Source organism: Mytilus edulis, chromosome 2 (genome assembly GCF_963676685.1).
Source record: "Mytilus edulis chromosome 2, xbMytEdul2.2, whole genome shotgun sequence".
Lineage (NCBI taxonomy): Eukaryota > Metazoa > Mollusca > Bivalvia > Mytilida > Mytilidae > Mytilus > Mytilus edulis.
Window position 1 is genome coordinate 14,486,959 of NC_092345.1, and position 25,206 is coordinate 14,512,164.

A 25,206-nucleotide genomic window follows, 5' to 3' on the forward strand; every position below is an offset into this window, starting at 1 on the left:
TAACAGATGTGGTGGACGCTGCCTCGTCATAATGGGATTTTCTATGACAGAAAGGACAGGGATGACAATATTTTAATGTCTCAGTCAAGTCTAGGGGTACAACTTTAAACAGTTCGCATAGTACTTTTATTTACCATATTCTGGAAGTATAAAAGGTAATCCATAATAAAGCAAATCTTAAGTGAGAGTATAAATTGAATATCAATACAGATTTTGAGCAAATCGTACAGCTGCTGTTTTTTGGTTGTCAAAATTTAAAAGGTTTTGAAGCTGATTTAATAGTCTCTACATGACGTCTGATTGATAATATGTCAATCAATATTAGTCCACCAATAACAACTGTCATAAAAGCTATTCCCACGGCACCAACTTGAGATGCAGAAGACCGGTTGTCTTTCGCACTAATATACTTCAATTTTGTTTTTGTCAATGTCGATTTATCTACTGTCAGATTACGTTTTATTTCTTCTAAAACAGGAGCTAGTATGACACGTAGTTCAGCCATAGTATAGTTTGTTGTATTTTGAGATGCCCAATAGTCTAGCTTTCTTTTAAACTCACAGGAACACGGACACATTGGTTCATCTGAAACAGAGATTAAAGTATGTATAGTTTGTTCAATTTTGAAATGCATAATAGTATAATTTTGCCTCAAATACACAGGCACATGAGCCCGTAGGTGAACTAAAACAGAGTGATTAATATATGTATTGTTTTTTTACATTTAAAGATGCCCATTAGTCTGCAACAGAAAAAAGATATAAGCAATATTCGTTATTTTCTTAATCATTAGTCTTAAATAGGGCTTCTGCTCAATGATATTTTTATTTGTTTCTTATCTTCATATTCAATGTCATGCTTCTGATTGTTGATATATGTACACCTGAGTGACTGGTCGAAGTCCTTTTTTATGTCATCGATATAGCCTTAATTATATCTCTGCTACATGGCATCGTTTTAGTGCGATATTTTTACGCAAAATAATGCTTATTTTTGTACCTCCTCGAAGGGATTAATAGCATGAACTGGCTCAGAGACTAAGTAATGCACATGAGCTTATTTTTTTAATCTTTATTCATAATTAGCATCTGTTTTATATATCTTCATTTTCTTCATTGTCTTCACCGAATGCAATGGTATATATAATCTGTAACAATAACATCTCCATGCCTCATATATCATGTACTGTAGTACGACGCTAGATTAAAACTGACGAGGAAAGGTAACACACGGCCACCGAGAGCTTTATTTTTGTGAAGTCCAGGTGGTCGTGTGGTCTAGCGGGACGGCTACAGTGCAGGAGATTTGGTGTCACGATATCGCAGTAGCATGGGTTCGAATCCCGGCGAGGGAAGAACAAAAAATTTGCGAAAGCAAATTAACAGATCTAACATTGTTGGGTTGATGTTTAGACGAGTTGTATATATATATATCTCTCAGTAGCATGGGTTCGAATCCCGGCGAGGGAAGAACAGTTTCGCAAATTTACAGATCTAACATTGTTTGGTTGATTTTTAGACGAGTAATCTTTATATATATATATAAGTGCCTATAAATAGCAGCACATGATATACAAATCTATGGGAGTGTGGATTAATATATATATATTAACACACGGCCAGCGAAAGCTCTTTTTTGAGAGCCCAGGTGGTCGTGTGGTCTAGCGGGACGGCTGCAGTGCAGGCGATTTTGTGTCACGATATCGCAGTAGCATGGGTTCGAATCCCGGCGAGGGAAGAACCAAAAATTTGCGAAAGCAAATTTACAGATCTAACATTGTTGGGTTGATGTTTAGACGAGTTGTATATACATAATGTACACAGCCATGTATCACCATCATTGATGGCGATCCGATGGATACATCTGTTGTAGGGTTGTCACTGACTCAGACGTACTTATAAATATAATTATTTTCTGTGACTGTATCTTACATTCATTTGTAGGATCCTTTACTATAGATAATTTAGCTGATCTGTAACAATAACATCTTCATGCCTTATATATCATGTACTGCAGTACGCCGCTAGATTAAAACTGACGTGGAAAGGTAACACACGGCCAGCGAAAGCTCTTTTTTGAGAGCCCAGGTGGTCGTGTGGTCTAGCGGGACGGCTGCAGTGCAGGCGATTTGGTGTCACGATATCGCAGTAGCATGAGTTCGAATCCCGGCGAGGGAAGAACCAAAAATTTGCGAAAGCAAATTTACAGATCTAACATTGTTGGGTTGATGTTTAGACGAGTTTAATATATATATATATATATATATATATATATATATATCACAGTAGCATGTGTTCGAATCCCGGCGAGGGAAGAACCAAAAATTTGCGAAAGCAAATTTACAGATGTAACATTGTTGGGTTGATGTTTAGACTAGTTGTATATATATACACACATATATTTATATATATCTCAGTATCTGAGAGCCCAGGTGGTCGTGTGGTCTAGCGGGACGGCTGCAGTGCAGGCGATTTTGTGTCACGATATCACAGTAGCATGGGTTCGAATCCCGGCGAGGGAAGAACCAAAAATTTGCGAAAGCAAATTTACAGATCTAACATTGTTGGGTTGATGTTTAGACGAGTTGTATAATATATATATATATATCACTGGAATCAAAATGTTCTCTAGTTTATAATGAAATAAAAATAATGTGTACTTTTAATATATTAAAAATATTCCATCCAATGAACATGGGGAAAAAAAGGTCTAATTTGAACATAAAAAACTTGAAACCTGGTCATGTGCACACCCATGAAGACATGATCCATGCACATTTTACATAATCAAAACTGTATATATAGGCGTAAAAAATAATTTTCACATGTGCAGATATATATATTCATTAAATAAAATAATAAAATAAGTAAAAAGTTAACAGTTCCATTCTATCGATTTCATCCTTCCATTGGGACTCTTCAGGATAACTGATGTAGTGTCGCTATAGGCGACGTCGTTAAGGAGGTTTATGACGTTCCGTCATTGTTCGTTATTAAAAGTTCTCTGGATTTAATTTTGATCGGTTAAGAAATAAATCCTTCATGTTATGTTCTATGCTCATTTTAACATGGATAGGCATTATATTTGTCGATATTTTATACTGAGCGTTAGCGATCGCGAGGTGTAAAATGTGGTCAAATATAATGCCTACTCATGTTAAAATGAGCATAGAGCATGACATGGAGGAATTATTTCGATTCTAATAGGACAAATACAGTACTTTTATAGGTCGAAGAGTACGAAATTACCGTAATTTTTTTTGGCTGTTCCCGTTTCCTCCTGGAGGAGTCTGTGCATTGCATTTCATATTTGATAAGCTTAAAAGCTACGAGCAGGGTAAATATATGTTGTTTCATAAAAAAAAATATAATAATGTTTATGTTAGCTGCTTAAATATATATATTTTAAAGGATAACGATGGACATATCGTTAATATAAACAGTAAGTTCGTGCGCATGTGTCAAACATATTTTGTGCTCATTTGAACACGGCTTTGTTTACAAAGGGTAATAAGGACGTCATATTAGAATATGAAATAACGTTCCATCTCTTTTCTATATGCTTCATCCCGTCTACATTTAAAAATAGGCATTATTTGAAAATGCTTTTTACATAAAGGCAACAGTAGTATACCGCTGTTCAAAACTCATAAATCCATGGACAAAAAACAAAATCGGGATAACAAACTAAAACCGAGGGAAACGCATTAAATATAAGAAGAGAACAACGACATAACACTAAAATGTAACACATATAGACAAAATCCCACGAGAATAACAAATATAACATATATATATACCATCAAAACCAAATACATGAATTTGGGATAGACAAGTACCGTGACACGTCTTACCACAAATGTCAAGATGGGCACTAATTGGCGAATTTCTGTATTGTGGGTGTTTTATTTGTTCTTTGTGAACTTGCACCCGTTCACAGAGGCTATTCCCGGTCTGTCCAATATAATTTTCGTGACAACCAGGACATGTGACGCAGTAAATAAGGTTTGTTGTCTTACAAGTCATATTGGCTTTCATTTGAAATTTTTTGCCATCTTCAAATGATTTCATTTTACCCGTTTCTAAATATTTCGTATCTTGGCCACAAACACCGCATCTTGAATCTCCGCAAGACTTTATTTCAAAGTCATTAACCTGTGGTTCGAACCGAGCTCTGGTTAAGTGATTCTTTAAGTTTTTAGGTTGTCTTCGGCTGTAGATTAAGTTTTCTTCCGGTGTCAATTTTTTCATAGTTTCACTTTCGTGTAGAATCGGAAGGTTTGATTTAATTGTATTAAAACGTTTGGTAAATACGGGTCATGTGTACTAACAAACGGTATTTTCTTTAAGGTTTCGTCCGTGTCTTTCACTTTCGGGGTTCGTAATTCTTGAAGTGTCAAGAGTTTAGATTTTCGAATTTCACTTTCGATTAAACCCTCTGGGTATAGCTGTTGTGTCAAATAGCCTTTTAATTCATTCAAACGTACTTCTCGAATTTAATGGTCAGATACTATAGCACAAATCCGTCTGGCCATACAGTAAGGTATATTTCGTTTTGTATGGGACGGATGACACGGCGAATGAAATTTTAAGTATTGATCGGTGTCTGTGGATTTATAATAAATATCCGTTGTTATATGTCTGCCTGATTTTAAGATGAGGATATCCAAACTGGTAGTTTTGTGTCACTGGTTACCATGGTGAATTTAATCGACGGATGTAAGGAGTTGATAAGATATTTAAATTTATATAAATCTTTTTCTGATCTGCTCCAAAATATTATACAGTCATCTAAATATCTTTTCCAAAATTAAATGACATAATCACAGAAATTTTGATCGAATTGGACAGATAGATGTCGATACATCTGTTGCTCTAAGTATCCCATCACTAAATTTGCGTATGTGGGGGCAACTTTAGTTCCCATGGCTGTACCTTTAATTTTTCTGTATTTGTTTCCGTCGAAATAAAATGTATTTTCTTCCAGAACTATTTTGGTAGCTTCTAGTATGAATAAAATTGAGAAAGGAAATGGTGAATATGTCAAAGCGACAACCACCCGACCATAGAGCAAACAACAGCCGAAGGCAACCAATGGGTCTTCAATGTAGCGAGAATTCCCGCACCCGTAGGTGTCCTTCAGCTGGCCCCTAAATTATGCATAATAGTACAGTGATAATGGACGTCATACCAAACTCCGAATTATACACAAGAAACTAAAATTTAAAATCATACAAGACCAACAAAGGCCAGAGGCCCCCGACCCGGGACAGGCGCAAAACCGCGGCGGGGTTAAACACGTCCACGAGATCTCAACCCTCCCCCCACACCCCCAGCCAATGTAGAAAAGTAAAAGAATAACAATACGCACATTAAAATTCAGCTCAAGAGAAGTCCGAGTCCGACGTCAAAAGATGTAACAAAAGAAAACAAACAAAACGACAACAACACATAAATAACAACAGACCACCAGCAGCCAACTGACATGCCAGCTCCAGACCTCAACCAAACCGACCGAAAGACTATGTCTTCATCATATGAACATCAGGCACAATCCCTCCCGTCAGGGGCCCAGTATCATACTATCATAAAATATATGAGAAGAACACAACCCGTGCCATGCCAACAACTGTTTTTTTTAGAAATAAATGTGTTTAGTTCCGATGCAAAGACCCCACCAGTGAATCAATGTTAAAGCCAAAACATGCAATCCCCAACGACCCGACAACAGCACCGTAACTATACCCCCCCCCAACAAGTCCACTCAAAGGTTTTGTCAGCCTCCGAGGAGAATACTGACATCAAATCTACTGTCAATTTCATCCCGTTTTTCTTCGATCCAGTATTTTACGGCTGTAAGACCTAGATCATGGGGAATATTTGTGTATAGACTTTGATGTTAACAAGTCTTTACACAAATATTCCCCATGTTGAAACAAATACAGACAAATTAAAGGTACAGCCATGGGAACTAAAGTTGCACCACATACGCAAATTTAGTGATGGGATACTTAGAGCAACAGATGTATCGACAAATATCTGTCCAATTCGATCAAAATTTCTGTGATTATGTCATTAAATTTTGGAAAAGATATTTATATGACTGTATAATATTTTGGAGCAGATCAGAAAAAGAATTATATAAATTTAAAGATCTTATCAACTCCTTACATCCGTCGATTAAATTCACCATGGAAACCAGTGACACAAAACTACCATTTTTGGATATCCTCATCTTAAAATCAGGCAGACATATAACAACGGATATTTATTATAAATCCACAGACACCAATCAATACTTAAATTTTCATTCGTGTCATCCATCCCATACAAAACGAAATATACCTTACTGTATGGCCAGACGGATTTATGCTATAGTATCTGACCATAACATTCGAGAAGTACGTTTGAAGGAATTAAAAGGCTATTTGACACAACAGTTATACCCAGAGGGTTTAATCGAAAGTGGAATTCGAAAATCTAAACTCTTGACACTTCAAGAATTACGAACCCCGAAAGTGAAAGACACGGACGAAACCTTAAAGAAAATACCGTTTGTTAGTACACATGACCGTATTTACCAAACGTTTTTAATACAATTAAATCAATTTAAACCTTCCGATTCTACACGAAAGTGAAACTATGAAAAAATTGATACCGGAAGAAAACTTAATCTACAGCCGAAGACAACCTAAAAACTTAAAGAAACACTGAACCAGAGCTCGGTTCGAACCGAATGTTAATGACTTTGAAATAAAGTCTTGCGGAGATTCAAGATGCGGTGTTTGTGGCCAAGATACGAAATATTTAGAAACGGGTAAAATGAAATCATTTAAAGATGACAAAAAACTTCATGTGAACGCCAATATGACTTGTAAGACAACACACCTTATTTACTGCGTCACATGTCCTGGTTGTCACGAAAATTATATTGGACAGACCGGGAATAGCCTCTGTGAACGGGTGCGAGATCATAAAGAACAAATAAAACGCCCATAATACAGAAATTCGCCAACTAGTGCCCATCTTGACATTTGTTGTAAAAAGCATTTTCAAATAATGCCTACTTTTAAATGTAGACGGGATGAAGCATGTAGAAAAGAGATGGAACGTTATTTCATAACAACGTTCCGATCAAAATTAAATCCAGAGATATATAAAACTCGTCTAAACATCAACCCAACAATGTTAGATCTGTAAATTTGCTTTCGCAAATGTTTGGTTCTTCCCTCGCCGGGATTCGAACCCATGCTATATATATGTATGTTGCCTGATTATGCATATGTACAGACATAAAAAAGTTATTTAAGAATTGACTGCTTCTTTTTGTAAATTTATTGGAGTGTAAAATCGTTGACCGAATTACATTATGTATGAAGCATTGAAGCTCTTTATTCTAAAAATGTACTCACGGTAAACGCTTTTAAAACCATATAAAATTGCTAAAAGAAGCATTCAATACTTTTAATTATATTTTTTGGTAGGATAATGAAAACACGATTTCTATCAAGTTTTTCTTTTATTTACCTGTGCACTTTATTGTGGAAGCTCGTGTCACCATGAATGTTACATTTCATTTTGAAATTAAGGTTAATTTTAGAATGACGCGAGATTGCTGGTAGCCAATCAAAATAACGTCTCACAATGCAACATATATGTAATGTAATTATATTGAAATAACCACAGACGTTACAATAAAAAGGTAGTATTTATCATGTTTAGTATATAATCTACGCAGGTGAGAACGGAAGCACGTTTACTTAACCCTATAGATTTTCACAAGTCGTTTAGATCAAAAAGGATTCTACTTTTAAATTTCAATAAATTTGATTGGTTTCCAGTTGTGCTTTGCAATAACATATCGCAATGTATCACGAATTAAATACTGCGTTTCCCTGTCAAATGACAAAGTACATTTATCAAGAACAAAGGTTGCATTGTTCAACTACATAACATTTAATTCTTTGTTTATATATATATATTATTTAAAATTGCAGGACGATGTTTGATGATTTCAAGTAAAAACTGCATGAAGTAATTAAGGATATGGAGTTTATATAATATGTCTAAAGGAGATCTACCAAATATACAGTATATAATGAAATCCAATGTATAGTTTTAAAACATGTAGCAACGGTTTGCCGAATTTCATATGGCTGTATCCTTTCAATAGCGTAATAACCAATAGTTATCAAAGGTACCAGGCTTATAGATTAATACGTCAGACGCGCGTTTCGTCCTCACAAGACTCATCAGTGACGCTCAGGTCAAAATAGTTATATAGCATAACAAGTACAAAGGTGAAGAGAATTGAGGACTTAAAATTCCAAAAGGTTGTGTCAAATACGGCTAATATAATATATGCCTGGGATAAATCCTTAGTATTTTAAAAAAAAATCATACTTTTGTAAACAGGAAATGTATATAAATTATTGATAAAATACAAGTTTTGACTACTGGGCTGGTAATATTTTCGGGGACGAAACGTCCACAAGCAATAACATCGACCCATGCAGTGGTGTTAATAGTTATCAAAGGTACTTAACACTCAAGACCTCACATAATCAGAATAAAACTGTCGTAACAATCTTATTAAACAATTTGATATCAATTGAGAACAATCCTTCTTGTCTATTAACGCCGTACAAAGCACACATACTGCATAAAAGAGGGACGAAAGATACCAAAGGGACAGTCAAACTCATAAATCTAAAACAAACTAACAACGCCATGGCTAAAAATGAAAAAGACAAACAGAAAAACAATAGTACACATGACACAACATAGAAAACTAAAGAATAAACAACACGAACCCCACCAAAAACTAGGGGTGATCTCAGGAGCTCCGGAAGGGTAAGCAGATCCTGCTCCACATGTGGCACCCGTCGTGTTGCTTATGTGATTACAAATCCGGTAAATAGTCTTATTCGGTAGGTCACATTCATGAAAGGGAAGGGGATTGTAGCATAATCGGCTAATGCTATATTAGTCCTTGACAAATGTCATGTTTAATAGACTAAGACAATCAAATATGTAAAGTCATTAACAATTTCTTTGCATATAACCTTGAAAAGGAAGTTGAAAAAGTTTATTACTGTATAGTAATCGGTAAATTTGTCATTAACAGGTAAAGGGATAATTAGCAAGGGGAATTGGACAACATTTTCTAATTGAATATGTTTAATGCATTAATGTATTCCTCAAAACAAAATTGAAATTCATTAATAACTAATGACTTCGAATATATATACACTATACAATTATCGGATAGCCCTATTTTATTACGCATCTTCTACTTAATCTTTTATTCAAGTGACGAACGAAATTCGTAAGTCAATTTGCTTTTAATACATTTAGGTAGGAACATACTTTTGAAGATACTCCGGTTTTGGACAAACAAGTTCATCAAGAGTTATTTTATTTACTACCACTCGGTTGAAGCCGCTGCTGATATATTATTCGTGCTCAATGGTTATATCAGTCCAGGAGTCAGTGCTTCGGGACTAACATCATTTATAGAGGCACAAAGTTGCCTTAAATAACAAGTGACAAATGAAGAACATATAATGGTCCTTTTTTGATACAATACTAATAATTCAATATTATAATCCTGGTACCTTTGATAACTAATTATAGCATATGTTTAAATTCACCATTCATTAAGAGAGAATTGATGAAAATAAAGGATTCAAGTTCCTTAGACATACTAGACTTGCGATAATTTGGCAGTCAGTTTATGTCCCGTTTTGTCGTTAAGCTACAAATATTTTAGCGTATTTACGAACCCTTGGATTTCATTCTTTTTTTATTTCAGAGTTGCTGATCAAGACAAATGACAGAAATGTATCAAGTTTTATTCATTTATAGAAAATTTTTGTCAGAATTGTAGAAATAAAAATCGAACTTTCTAGGAAAGAAACACCATTTCGCCGATTCGCTTAAGATGCATATTATCGATTATTTATTTTAGATCTCCAAACCATCTCAATATATATAAATGTAAGACCGCTGAGTGAATAATATAATTTCCAATTTCGCAACTCATACTATGATATCGACTACAATTATGGTGGTGATTGAATAATAAAACTAATGAAAAAACATTAGCTAAGATATTCGAAACTGATTTAAAATATCATATATAATCTCATTGGAAACCACATAACATGTTTAATGTCTAAAACAATACTAGTATACGTTAATTTATTTGTGCCAGTCTCTGTCTCTGTACCATTGTATTTTGGTTGATGAAAATGTAGAATATAAGCATTTTGATCGATTTTTGGGTACTTCGTAATTTCTTTTGCCTTTTTAAATTTTCCGATTCGAACGTCACTGATGAGTCCTTTGTAGACGAAAAGCGCGTCTGACATAAAACATTAAAATCCTGGTATTAGTGATGAGGTTATTAAATTCAGCCACATATTCTTGTATCTGTCCCAAATTAGGAACCTCTTCACATATTGTCCTTAGTCAATTCTTAACGTTTTTTTTTGTTATTTCGAAGAAGTGAGTATTGATTACTGATCTTTTATGGGTTAAACATGCATATAAATACATTACATGCAAGCTGCATTATGATATGTTACTTTGATTGGATAACAGGAATCTCACAGCATTGCAAATTAATTACCATTTTGAAATGAAATGTAACATTCATGATGACACAAGCATCGACAATAAAGTGCACAGGTAAGTAAAATAAAAGCTTGATAGCTATCGTGTTTTTATTATACTAGCAAAACACACGGCCGACACTCGGCTAGCCGAGAGTTTGGTCGGTTAATCTATATTGAGTATGTGGCTATATCGGCGGTTGGTCTGTTAAGCGGGTTGGCTAAAGTCTGTTAATCAGGTGTTATCGAGAAAATCATTGAAAGTTCAGCATGTTTCACTGTATAACTTTTTAAATATATGTTTATCATAAAAAATATTCATGTCTAACAAAACAATTCAATGTACTGAATCCAGTGGTGTAATTATTATTTTTCTAGCTTCAATGTACGATCTATTAAATGAAAAGGCGGGTTACTCATCAATAAATTTATACACATTTTACACACACAAACTGTACACAAAATGACACGTTGGTGGAATTTACGTGCATGCAACATTTTAAACATCGAAAAAAGACAGGCATTATGTTTGTTAACCATACTGAAATCATTGTGTGAAAAATCTTCACGCAAATCTGTATTTTGGTGACATAAATCAATCTTTAGTTAAAACCTGGTCTGTTAATGGGTCGGATGTATAAAACCCGGTCTGTTAATTGGTCTGTTAAGAGTTATGAATGGCAATAAAAGTATAATTTTATTGCTATATGGGGTGTTATCGGATCAAATGGGTAGGCTCAAGACGAGCGGCTAAAATATACGGAAACAACACATGAGCAATGAAACATTAAATATACGGAAACAACACATGAACCAGTGGCGGATCCAGGGGGGTTCCGGGGGTTGGAACAATTGAATGGGAGCATATAGTCTTTTTACTCTGGGTTGAGAACCCCCCCCCTCCCTTTTTAAAATGGCTGGATCCGCCACTGTGTACAATGAACAATTTGAAGCTTGAAGCGCTTCATTCTAAAAATGTGCGCACGGTCAACGCTTTTACAACCCTATAAAGTTACAAAAAGAAGCATGCAATACTTATAATTACATTTTTTTAGCTATGATCATGAAAACACGAATTTTATATATTTTTTCATTTAATTCACCTGTGCACTTTATTGTTGGAGCACGTGTTATCATGAATGAAAAGTTGTATTGAGCAATGCAACTGCTTGCGGAATAACACATGATACGCAGTAAGCCAATCAGAATAAAGTATTATAATGAAACATACATCTAATGTAATTATTTCTTAAATGGCCGCATATGTCATGTGGATTCTGTTTAATTGTCATTTGAACGACAAATTTATGTGACGTATAAAATTTTCTGATGTCAGACACTCAAATCAATGAATGTGTTCGTAGATAGTAGATGTTTTTGTGTTCTGTTAAATTGTTCCTTTGAAAATTGTTATACGATGATGACAGATGTACCCATATTTTGACTATTTTATTTATTGTGTCTGTTTATTAAACGCCATCAATGTAAATATAACGGATTTTTTTGAGACTGTCATTAAAGTTAGAGGGTTAGCGCTATAGAGCCAGGTTTAATCCACCATTTTCTACATTTGAAAATGCCTGCACCAAGTCAGGAATATGACAGTTCTTGTCCATTCGTTTTTGATACGTTTTGTTATTTGATTTTGCCATGTGATTATGGACTTTCCGAATTGATTTTCCTCTAAGTTCAGTAATTTTGTGATTTTACTTTTTTTTGTAAACAACATATGATTAAGTAATAGAAATAAAGAACAAATTGGATGATGCTTACGAATTAGGGTTTTTCGTCCAGTGACAAATATCATGTGCATATGAGAATGACAACACGTTATATGCACTGGACAGATGTACAGTTTATATTTATTTTACCGGTACCCTGTGTTGTATTAGAAAGACACCTTCAGTCGGATTTGAGAACGTGCTACTTTGAACAGACACAAAAATTGAGGCTGATTGAAAACATTAATAATAAATTCATGCATATTCCAGCGGACAATTTATATCTAGCTATATTGAAGTGACACCCTTCAATAAAATGCAAAGAAAGTCGAAATAAAAATGCTCTTACTAGTAAATCACAACCGAAATGAATGACAGACGGACATTTTTTTTACAAAACTTGATGAACAATTCCAATCAAGATATTTGAGGTTTGCGTTATAACGCAAATATAGGAAGAAAAATTAAAAAAAAAAGAATGTGTGGCGCTAATTCGCTTCCGTAGGATACTGTTGCACCGTATTATCATTTTTTTTTATTACTTAAGAACATCTCATTCTTAACTTTTTCTATGGGAAAATATATAGGTAGCAAAAATAACTGTGGCTAAATAACTCTTAACTGACACAATTTCAATTGTCCAACCCATTAACAGACTTTATTCCCATAATTTTCACTAAAACGTGGTAATATTCACGTTATATTACAATTATGAAATATTCACCAATGCAAATTTATTTTTTAGACCCAAAGTACTATTTTGTGTCCTTTAAATGATATCTAAAATTGTTTGTTTCGACTTTTATTAAAAAAATTCCTATGCGTATAAGCATAAATACTACATACTTGCGCGACGCCTTTTAATTTTACTGAAAACTGCGTAGACTATGAAATGTTTTTACAAGTGGAAAATGTTCTATGATAGATATCATTTTGTCAGACACTTTTCTTTTTTTGATTTGGTTCTTATAATATGCCAAAAATCTGTATATTTGATACAGTTTAACATTAAATTGTGCGTTTTACTCTTAACAGACGTATAGCCAACCCGATTAATAGACCAATCTCCCATATAGCCGCATACTCAATATAGATAAACCGACCAATCTCTCGGTTAGCCGAGTGTCGGCCGTGAAAACAATGTAATTATAAGTATTGAATAATTTAAAAAGAATTGAGTTATTTAATTGGGTTGTAAAAGCGTTGATCGTGTGCACATTTTTAGAATGAAGCACTCCAATCAATTTACAAAAAGAATCATTCAATTCTCAATTATTACTTCAGTAGTTTTGTTTCAATATAGTAATGAAAAACCAATCTTTGTTATATATACAATTTATTACTTAACATTCATTACTCTTTACACCTTATTATAGACAACAATAAAACAAATAAAGACATGGGTACTTACTTTTAATGACATCTAGCAAAACAGGCGAACTTGACGTGTTTCCTAATAAATTTGTTGCAGTACAAATATATTCACCAATATCACCTAATGTTGTCGATGAAAATGTCAATGGTGGCGAATTTATATCCCCGCCTTGTATATTACCAGTAAAACTGATGAAAACGCCATTTTGCTTTTTCTTCCATTCAACAGAAATCACATTTGGTAAACCACTGGCTTCACAGAAAAGCGTAATACGTTCTGATGCATTCACCCGAACTTCAGTTTGATTTATCATAATATTTGGTAATCCTTCAATTACAAACAGCAATGTTAATTATATGGCCATATTGTGACTCTAACTTTCACATACTTACTTTAAACACAACATTTGAATTCTTAAAACCTGTTTACACAATTTTTAATGCTTTGTTATTTAATATTTACTTTTTTCGTGCTGTATCTGGTCTCACTATTTTTAATATGTACAACTACGTTATTTTCTTAATTTTCATTTTGTCCAAGTTATAGTTTTTTGTTTGATTTTTAACATTATTCTAATTCCCCCTTTTATAAATTTATGTTGTATTTATATTGTGTCATATATCAAAATTTTCGTTCAGAATATGTTTACTTGATTTTGTTTATATGTCTTTATGATTGAGTTAAGCCATTTAATTGATTTTGTATAGTGTGCTTTTCTTTGTTTTAGTGATACACTATTGTACAAGGTAAGGATGAAGGTTGGGGCTTGTTAAAAATTAAAAACCCGCTGCATTTGTTTTTCACCTGTCATGAGTCAGGAACCTGTTTCTTGTTTCTGTTTTATTTATATAGATTAGATCGTTGGTTTTTCTGTTTGAATTATTTTACGCTAGTCATTGTGGGCCGTTTTTAGCTTACTGTTCGGTGTGAGCCAAGGATCCGTGTTGAAGGCCGTACTTTGACCTATAGCTATTTACTTTTTACACATTGTGACTTCGATGTAGAGTTGTTTCATTGACACACATACCACAGCTTCTTATTTCTATTATATCCTAATCAAATTCTTATAGAATTCACTTGTAGACAAAAACATTTCATTTCGATATAAGACTGCATTAGAACATTTATATACCGGAAATTGATGAGACTGTCATTAAAGTGAGAGGGTTAGCGCTATAGAACCAGGTTAATCCACCATTTTCTACATTTGAAAATGCCTGTACCAAGTCAGGAATATGACATGTCTTGTCCATTCGTTTTTGATGCGTTTTGTTATTTAATTTTGCCATGTGATTATGGACTTTCCCAATTGATCTTCCTCTAGGTTCAGTATTTTTGTGATTTAGATTTAGATTTTTTTTTGACATACTGAGGACTTATCAAAAATAGACTCAACCGTTATATACTCGTATGCTATTTTTTATATGCTAAACGTAAAATATATGCATAGTAGTTATGGATGGCTTCACATTGTTTGCATTATAATTTTTTAATTTTGCTTTAACAGATGTATTAGGAAAACGTTTCTCCACTCACTAGAGACCTGTTTTCGCAGTCTTAGATCTTTTGGATTCATATTTTAACTGAATATTTACCCAAGTGCGACAACTTGGCTTACTTGACTCACATGGCAGGCCATGCATTCAGAGCAGGAGACACTTACTCATAGTTTGTTACCTTAATTTGCATCAGCTAAATGATGAGATTTGAACATCGATGAATAGCTCTCTAACTTACCTCCCTTTTCCAGGAAAACAACCTTATATGGTACGATATGTTTATTGAGTAATTATCTGGGAATTAAAAGCTGGTATCGCCCTGTTATCACTCTGTTTTGTGGTAAGCTATTGTTTTTACGTTACTCTATAAAAGTAAGCGGGCAAAGTGAAAGTGCCAATGCTAAATAACCATGAGGTAAATACAACACGCCTTTAATGCTATAAATGCGTAAGCTTTTTAATACAAAGTGAATGATAGACCAAGAAGAAAAATTATGAATGCAACATACCTCCTATAACGTCTAAAAGAGTTTCTGAACTCCTACCAGACAGATCTGTGGTTTCTCCTTGACAATAATATTTTCCAGCGTCGGAAAAATCAGCATCTAATATCAATAGTGAATGCCAGGTTTTGTTTGATCCAAGGTATTTTGAAGTGTTACCCAAGTCAACACAGACAGCTGTCCCATTTATTTCTCTTTCCCATGAAACATTTTTCAAATCAGGCTTTGACCATATCGTACAATCTAACGTCACCTGTTCGCCATAAACGACGGTATAAGTAGGACTTGATATTTCTGCTTGAACTGTAAAAGAATTATCATGTTTCTTTTTGTTATTGAATTTCTCATTTTATTGAAATATTACTGTCATTTGAGTATCAAGTTTTATATTTTCTCTTTTGACCTAAATCGTTTAACTATCATACATTATACTTCTGTAAGAATTTTTTAACAGAATTATCAACAGGAAACAAACTTATAATCATATAGGCTTAATATGCGTTACCTAACACCTAACAGAAACAGTGGAAAAGCAGATTGTCACCCTCGAAAAAAATTAACTAACCATGGCTTTGCCTCATTTGACAATGTTTTCTCGGGTTTAACCATCGGCATTATTATCCTCTCAGCTATATGTTATTCATATAATATTTTTTTTTCTCTAATGATAATTTGTTGAGATATAAATAGCATTCTTTACCAAATGAAGGAAAACGATAAAAGATTTAAATGAAATAAGGTATTATCATACATATATGGTCATCACAGATACCAATCTTATAGTTAAGTTTACACCTCGCTCGCAATTTTTCTGCTTGAGTCTGATCAATGGCGTTCGAAAAAAATAATGCTTAGAAAAAAGAAAAATATGATATTAATTAAGGATTATAAATAGAAATACAAATTACAAAATCGTCAAATAAATGCAATTAAATTTTATTTAATGAAGTTGATCAACATCCATCTATTTCGATAAAATAATAAGTTCAATCTTAATATTTTCGAACTTTAAAAATAACATCAAAGCTAAGTTTGAAATATTTCATGCTTTGGGTTCTTAAGACAAATATGTCTGTTGTTCATATGATATGAACCTTTTTAAATTTTTCTTATAATGAGTCATATTATTCTATAAATGGTTCATTTGAGTTGAAACTGTACTTGTTAAATGACTACATTGAATGGTTGCAGATACATGAGAACTGCGAGTCCCAATTTCAACATTATCTCAGCAGTTAGAACAGAATATACTTGGTAAAACATGTTTAAAGCAAAGTAAAAAAAAACTTAGATAATTATTTTTTGATAAAATCAGTGACATGACATTTAAGAGGGGCGAAAGATATCAGAGGAACAGTCGAACTCATAGATCGTAATAAACTGACAATGCCATGGCTAAATAATAAAAAGACGAACAGTCAAACAATAGTAAACAAGACACATCATAGAAAACTAAAGATCAAAAACTGGGGCTGATCTCAGGTGCTGTGGAAAGGTAAGCGGATCCTGCTCCACATGTGGCACCCGTCATGTTGCTCATGTTATTATGATGACAGAGTATGCTGTTTTGATTCTGTTGATTGTAACATTTCACAGTATTTTTTACAACATACCGCCTATCACATCAACCGTTATTATATCTCCCACCGTTGTCCCCACTTGATTTGTTGCTTCACATGTAAAATTGCCTACATCCTGAAAGTTAACGCTGTGGATATACAGGTCTGGTGTCATCACAGTACCAGAACTGTAGTGTGTCGATGCTGCGTCATTGTATAGAAAGATTCCTCTACTATGTATCATTTTCCACTGGATCGACGTCACCTCTGGCTGTCCTCGAAACGAACAATTCAAAACAACCGAGTCACCATACTTAGTAATATACAAGAACTGTGGTGATATAACAATTGGAAAATCTGAAATACAAAATAGCATTTTATAAACAATCACTAATAACAGGAAGCTACACTATATGACATCTTTGCAGCCATTTAATACTTGCAGGTAACCATTTTCAGAGTTCTAAGACTATTGCTAGATTGGCATAACAAATTCTTCTCACTCTACATGCATTATAAATTAAGGTTTTTGAACAAATGCGCAAGGTTTGCAAAAGCTCAATTATAGACCCTTATCAATTAAATGGTAATCTCTTTTAAGAAGACGAAGTACCCTGAAAACCAAACATTCAGAAACGTTCTGCTAAATATGTTTACGACTATCTAAGCCTGGGTATAAAACAAATCTGGTTTAACATTTAAGGAATAGTTAATAATCAGAAAATGATCCAATCAATATGTCATGTCAGCCCTGGAAGGCATTGGTAAACTTTTGTTACCTTTTATTATTTCTTTATATGTTTATGGGGATTCCATTGAAAACTAAAACCTTATTTTCATACAAGGTTTAGCTATATATAATATCAGGTTTAATCCGCCATTTTCTACAAAAGAAAATTGCTGTACTAAGTCAGATACATGTCAGTTAGTTTTAATTCCTTTGATGCGTTTGAGCTTTTGATTTTGTCATAGTTAACATGCTTGTAGTTATTTTCAGCTTGTCATGTTGTGTAGGCACTTGCTTATTGTTGAATACTATATGTTAATCTTGTATAATGGTTTTTATATTAAGTTTTGCTTTCTTTAATCTGTTTTCACTCTCATCTTTCTTCACATCTGCCTGAAAATCTGTATACCTACCAGAAATGGTAAAACCAATCGATGAGCCCATTCCTACTCCTCTTGAGTTGGTAACATGGCATGAGTAAGAACCCATATCTGATACACCTACATCGGCTATTACCAAAGAGGTTGAAGATGTTGTCGATCCTGTATATTTATTGACATTGGTTGAGCTATCAATGACCTTGACAATTGTACCATTGTTGAATTCCCACTCTACATTTAGAATTGGTAAGATTGAGCAGTATGGACATTCAAATGTAACTGAAGCGTGGTACGGCGATGACAATTCGGAAAAATTTCTATACACATATGGGGGTGATGCATCTACAATAAGAATGGCAACTTAGCTTAAGGTAAATTACCTCCTACAAATAAAATATGCTGTAATATTTGTATGATGGATATTATTATCGATGATGATCACTAAAAAAAAATTTCATTAAGGATATATTCTACATAATAAATTGTTGACTTCAATAACCTCAAATTCGATAAATAACGGGATGAAATATCGATGGATTAAAACGTTCTTGCAATCTACATTTACACAATGAAACTACACCAACAAATCTAATTGAATTTTTGAATATTTGCTTTTATCGGAAAAAACCCCAAAGTATACAAACATGTATCAATGTTTCGGTAGGTTGCATATACGAGTTATAACAACTTGTGCAATTTATTTAACTTTGGTTACGAAATTGACTTTACTGGTTAGTGATTTGTATCTTTATATTAGGATGTTCTATATCTCTTTAATCTAAATAATTGCTACATTATGTGTGAGAAATCTTAACTTCCTTACAGCTGTGTGTGTGTTTTGTACACAAGAGATGATTGAAAGTAGAAAACAGCTGTAAAAGAAATTATAACATATTGCGCAAAAAAACAATAAAAATGAAGAAAAAGGACATATAAATTAATACTTGCAATTAATAATGCATTGGGAGCTTGATGAATAAAAGTTTTTAAAGGCATTAAAGTTTTCCTGATTGATATATACAGATTTTGATATTATTAATTCTTTTTATTTCTTAAAATGTAAAAAAAAATGAGACAAATAACGAACTCCGAGGAAAATATAAAACGGAAAGTTCCTAACCAAAAGATTCCTTAAATGCCATCACACATTGAAAGACCCTTATTACTTATCTTGGTTAGATGTTTATAAATTCATGAAGAACATAAAGTTCCCTTTCAATAAATGCCAGTGTTTTCCAGCTACAGTGCGTACTACTATATTTTTTTTCATTTTTGTAAATTTTGCATATATTATACTGGCAACATAATAAATCTATAAACATTATTATTTATCTGACAAACTTTGGAACCGAGGAGAATAGATGACCACCAATTTGCATATTTAAAAAAAAGTTTCTTCAGTTATCTGTGATTTAAGTTTTTTGTTAGTTTTCGATAGGATTTCTTCAAGTATACATTTCCAATTACATCTGATATTCAAATTTCCTAATATATATTCATCCACACAATCAATACAGCATATTCTTTCATCTTAGAAATTAGTTAATCATCGGTTATCAATTGGCTTCATTATTTTATTTTTCTGTGTTTTGATATATCTCTGATTGCCAATAGTTCTGTTAAGTTTACGATTTTTAATTCTCATCTGATACCCTCCGAAGTATACCCATTCGATCAATTTGGTATTGAATATGTCAAACCTGAACAAAGATAGTCATACTGCTGATTACATCCAATTGTGCGTAGCGTGAAGCCTATCCTTTGCAGCCTTATACATGGGTCTGTTTGTTGATTATTTGGTTCACCTGGATACCATGTCGTAAATGTAGGTATATCACAGCTGATCCAGCGATACACATACGGAGTGGAAGTCATATCGTACTTCATGCCTACCCAGATGTCATTGGCAATATTATTGCCCCTAAAAAAGTAAACATATTTGAAAAAACAAATGGATGCAAAACGCAAATTAAGAAGAAACGGATACTTGGGCGACAGCAATTTGGAAATGTAACTGATGTAGTTAAATTTACAAGATATATTTTAACTATAAAATTATCTCCATCGGGCATATATGCATTTATGTACAGGAAGAAAAGTAAAATAACAAAATATCGTACTCAAAACGTAAAGTATTTTAACAAATCAAAAGCTCAAACACATCAAATGAATAAAACAGCACTGTCACATTCCTGACTTGGTACAGGCATGTTCTTATGTATAAAATTGTGGATTTAACCTGGTTTTATAGCTAGCTAAACCTCTAGCTTGTATGACTGACAGTAATTTTATAATTGTGAGAACAAGGTGTGAGCAAAATAAGCAAAAATAATAGGTAAACATTAAAAAAATAAATGGGGTACATCAGTCAACACTATGTTTTTATCCTAATCACTATAAAACAAACAACTATGTCAGCAAAGTTGGACATAGGACGCATACATAGGACGCATACTGACAGAGATAGCTCCAAAACAATTTACATGCGTACAGAAATGAATATACGCTTATATCAGTTTGATATTATTCACAGTTGTTGTATCGTTTAATGTAAAATTGTATGTCATGTACAGTGTACAAATAATTTTTCTAATTGAAACTGACATCTTTTTTTGTGAAATTTCAAAAAGAGGAAAAACGCAAAAACGGCCAATTTTTTCTCTCGATATAATAGTAAACTAGCAAAGTTAAGTTTTGTATTGAAATTAAACTAATCAATATATAGATGTGTTCAATATAGTAATTATCTTAGAGTTAAGGTTATCTTCGTGTAAAACAGAAAATTCAGGTAACATATATTCCAAATACAGGTAAATTTAAGAGTATTAAGTCAGAAACACATACTTCTGCCCCCCCTACTGCAGAATGGATTGAAATTTGATTAAAAGAAACAATTCAAGGATATTATTTAAGACTTCATAGTACTAAAAGTATTCCGCTGTAATTTTTGAAAGTCATAAAAAAACGAAGGAAATTTCTTATTTTCGTAACATTCTTATTTTATCTCGTTCGAAAAGAACGATTACTTATTCTCATTGGCCAATTTTTAAATGCTTTATTGTCTTTATCATTTTTTTATACGTTTGTATTCTTACGTTTCACTGTTCATGTAGGCGACAGCGTCATCAAGGTCTGATTGAGAATCTAACTTTGCAAGCTGCATACCTCTTGCTTCGCAGTCTTGTTTGGCTTGAAGCCAAGTAAATGAAGGAACTCCGTTACTGTAGTAATATCCACCTGATAACAAACTTTAACCATGTAAGAAAAATCTTGAATTTCAGATGAATAATATTCATTATTTCTTTCAAAACATGAAACACTATATCTTTGAAATGTAAATAAAATATTGTAAAAAAATTGATAAGCAAAAACCATTAGTTCTTTGACATTATTCAAGAACACTAAGGATGTTTTCAGTTATTGATATTCTACGATCTGTTTTCATTATGCTGTGCGATGGCAGTGTGTTTACAGGTCATTGCATCCACTCGTAATACGTTATTTATTAATTCAGCCGATCTCAATGAAACATTTTTGATAAACTCCGTTTTGGTGACTTAATTAACAGCTTTAAGAAATGATTATTAATTGTAGTTATCATCTGTTCATATAGCCCCTCTTAGCAAACAGAAAGAGGTAGATTCGGGTAATATAACTGGTGTAATATGTGACCACTATAAATCACTTTTTGTGGTATTATTATTTTGTGGCTTATTCATTCCTTAATTTCATATATGGGTCAATATTCCTAATGTGCCTCTAATCAAGGGACTCTTAAGTTTTGCGTAAAAAAATCTGTGTAGTGATATTGGACATATTTCTATTTTCAACGAATGGCATAGCTAAACCATTTGTGTTGATTTGGAAAGTAGAGGACCATGGAATAAATGTGTAAAAACTATGAAGTTCTAGTTAAATGTATTCAAAGTATCAAATGTTCAAAGAACGTATTATGTGGTATGCTAGTTACGAGAAAATGAATCTTACTTCGTACCCCGAAAATCTAATTACATATGTTACAATGTCTCAGCTTCAAAATAAACACTTCCAAGCATTTTCAAATTTATCAAATGGACTTTGCTCATTGTTGAAGGCCAAACGGTGACCTATTGTTAATATCTGTTTCATTTGGTCTCTTGTGGAGAGTGGTCTCATTGGCAATTATAGCAAATCTTCTTTTTTATTTAAGCTGCAGATGAAAACTTTACCACTACCATCTATGAGAAATCAATAACGCATATTGACCTATATACTTACCTTTTGAAAGAGGAAGTATGATGATCAATATCAGAATACACAATAGTAGATGCATTACAACTCATCAAACTGATTATCTGAAATAACAAGTTAGAGTATTTGAAATTGTGAAAACAATGTTTATGTTAGTATAGTCAATTTTAACTTACTAATACATCTGGCCACGTAGCACAAGATTCACACAATCAACAAATGGTTTCCTAGAAAAAAGTTTGGCCATTTGACAAAATACAGACAGACAAACTTATTTCCAACATCAATGCCACCACAGTAGCACAAAGTATGTATTCTTTGGTACCTTTAATCTCATGTTGCCCAGGTGCTTGTATCTAAAGACTTTAAAAAAGATCATATATGATGCATCAGGGTGAAAAACATTAGTGTTTCAAGGGATCTAAACATTTTAAAAGCAGTCGAGTTAAAAAAAAAATGACGATATATCAATCTAATACAGTAGGGCTGACTATTTTGGTAGGAAATTAAACTGGGAACGAAACGTCAAACTGCAGTGTTATCATCATAACGATGTTGCGTTTTTTTTTATTAAGTACTGAACATTAGCGTTTTGTCAAAATGAGACTGGTCAGTTGCGTTGGAATGTTAGAGTTTGAAGTCTAAATAATAACAAAAAAAAAAACAAAGATAAAGAGAATTGCACAGCTACAATGTTTCAGTTTTTATTAGCTAAGAAGACCGTATAAGACTTTGGTTATATGTGTGTGTGCCTATTGGTCGCAAAGCTCTTCACTTGCTTATGTGGTATACATCTTTGGCATTTCGATTTTCTGGGAATCAGCGTTCGTTATTATGAAAATTCAGAATGGTCGTACGGACGATAAACTACTCAAGAGGGACGAAAGATACCAGAGGCACAGTCAAATTCATAGATTGAAAATAAACTGACCATGGCTAGAAAATAAAATAAACAAACATACAAATGATAGTCAACAAAACACAACATAGAAGTATTATTTTCAATTTGTTTTCTTTTGGTTTTCCACATTAAGAAATCAAGAAATATTAGACACTAGATGGCCAAAAATAATAAATTTAAATTTGAAATTACGAAAGCTTTAAAAAAAAGTACTATTTTTATTTTCGTTTAGATTATTTCAGCTTTTTTAATGAGCTATCTTTTGAAACATGTTACTAAAAATTCGAGTGAATGTATAATACAATATTTCAAATATACAAAATACAAAATCCACTATAGGAAGGATATACTTAGGTGAAATAAAAAAACATCTTGAATCTAAAATTGATATTAGAAGTCAGGAGATCTTTAGATAAGGATCAAAATTGTCAAATAATTTATTGATAGATCATGGAATTATTTTGTTAGACTTTTTATTTTTTTTAAAAAGCAGGAAATGACTGACTCGGACTCTTATTGATTTTAAGCATTGCCATTGTTTTGGTCTCAAATTGTCAAAAAACTTAGAATCTGCTAAACTTTTGGTATTGACCTCCTTTGCAAGACCCATAGAAGTTTTTTTTATGAAAAAAAAGTGTGATGGTATGCGGCAAAACACTTTAAAGTGTATAGTAGCGAAAAATCCAGGAATCCAAACATCTGATTAAAATTAAGTAAGCTGATCTGAGTATATCCTTTATTCGTGAATTATCACGTTTTTTGATGATGAGTTATGTTGCAATATTGAAATATAGGATTACATACTCTTGTTGTTATATTGACACTGTAATACTTTCGATCGATTGTTTTGTATTAAATGTCACTTTAGGCTCTATTGTGCTATCTCATGACAGTCAGTTTTCTTGTTGAAGGAATCCGGAGTGCCCGGAGAGAATCACCAAACTTCGGTACTTAAACTATTAATCCTAGTCAATTAATAATAGATTGGAGATGTGATAATAATTGGTTAATCTCTAAATATTTAGACATGGTATTAATTAGTCAGTTTGACATTTGAACAGTTGTCTAATGCATAATAGGATCATTAATACAGATGAAGTTTCAAATTTTATTGAGCACCTTGCTTCAGTAGACTGATAATGTGATTAGAAAATTCATAATGTGACATACGCCAAATTGATACTAATATTTTACTGCTTCAAAATATATTAGAAAATTCATAATTTGACAGACTGAAGTAAAACCGATTTCAATGTTTTACAACTTATATGACGAAACCATGCATAATTGGCATACAAGTAAAGATTTAGCTACCTATAAAACCAGGTTTAATGCTCTTCAACTTTGTTCTTGTTTGGCGTTATAACTATTTTGATCTGAGCGTTACTGGCGAGTCTTATGTAGACGAAACGCGCGTCTGGCGTATTAAGTAATAAAACTGGTACCTTTGATAATTATTAACCTACCTTTTCTTCGATAAATGCCGGATAAGAAAAGTCAGGAATATGACAGTTGTTTAATTGATAACGTTTGATTTAGCAGGTGTTTCTTTTATTCCCCCACCGCTTTAAAATTTATAATGTAGTTCGGTTTAAAGTTAAATGATAAAATAACCGAACTCCGAGGGAAATTCTAAACGGAAAGTCCCTTAGATAATTGCAAAATCAAAACTCAAACACATCAAACGAATGGATAA

The 25,206-nt window shown here is 33.0% G+C and overlaps 1 protein-coding gene across 1 annotated transcript in view; it reads right to left on the reverse strand.

The window, feature by feature from the left end:
- Positions 1–112: 112 nt before the first annotated feature.
- The window catches only part of LOC139511515 (neuroglian-like), a 35,490-nt gene continuing 10,396 nt past the window's right edge, over positions 113–25,206 (reverse strand). The window contains exons 2-9 of the mRNA XM_071298311.1: positions 22,637–22,713; positions 21,475–21,616; positions 20,080–20,300; positions 18,413–18,721; positions 17,327–17,629; positions 15,720–16,016; positions 13,748–14,038; positions 113–585 (exon numbers count right to left, since the gene is read on the reverse strand). Of these exons, the coding sequence (XP_071154412.1) occupies positions 248–585; positions 13,748–14,038; positions 15,720–16,016; positions 17,327–17,629; positions 18,413–18,721; positions 20,080–20,300; positions 21,475–21,616; positions 22,637–22,691 (1,956 nt within the window). The 5' untranslated portion in view covers positions 22,692–22,713 and the 3' untranslated portion in view covers positions 113–247. The remainder of the gene's footprint in view (positions 586–13,747; positions 14,039–15,719; positions 16,017–17,326; positions 17,630–18,412; positions 18,722–20,079; positions 20,301–21,474; positions 21,617–22,636; positions 22,714–25,206) is intronic.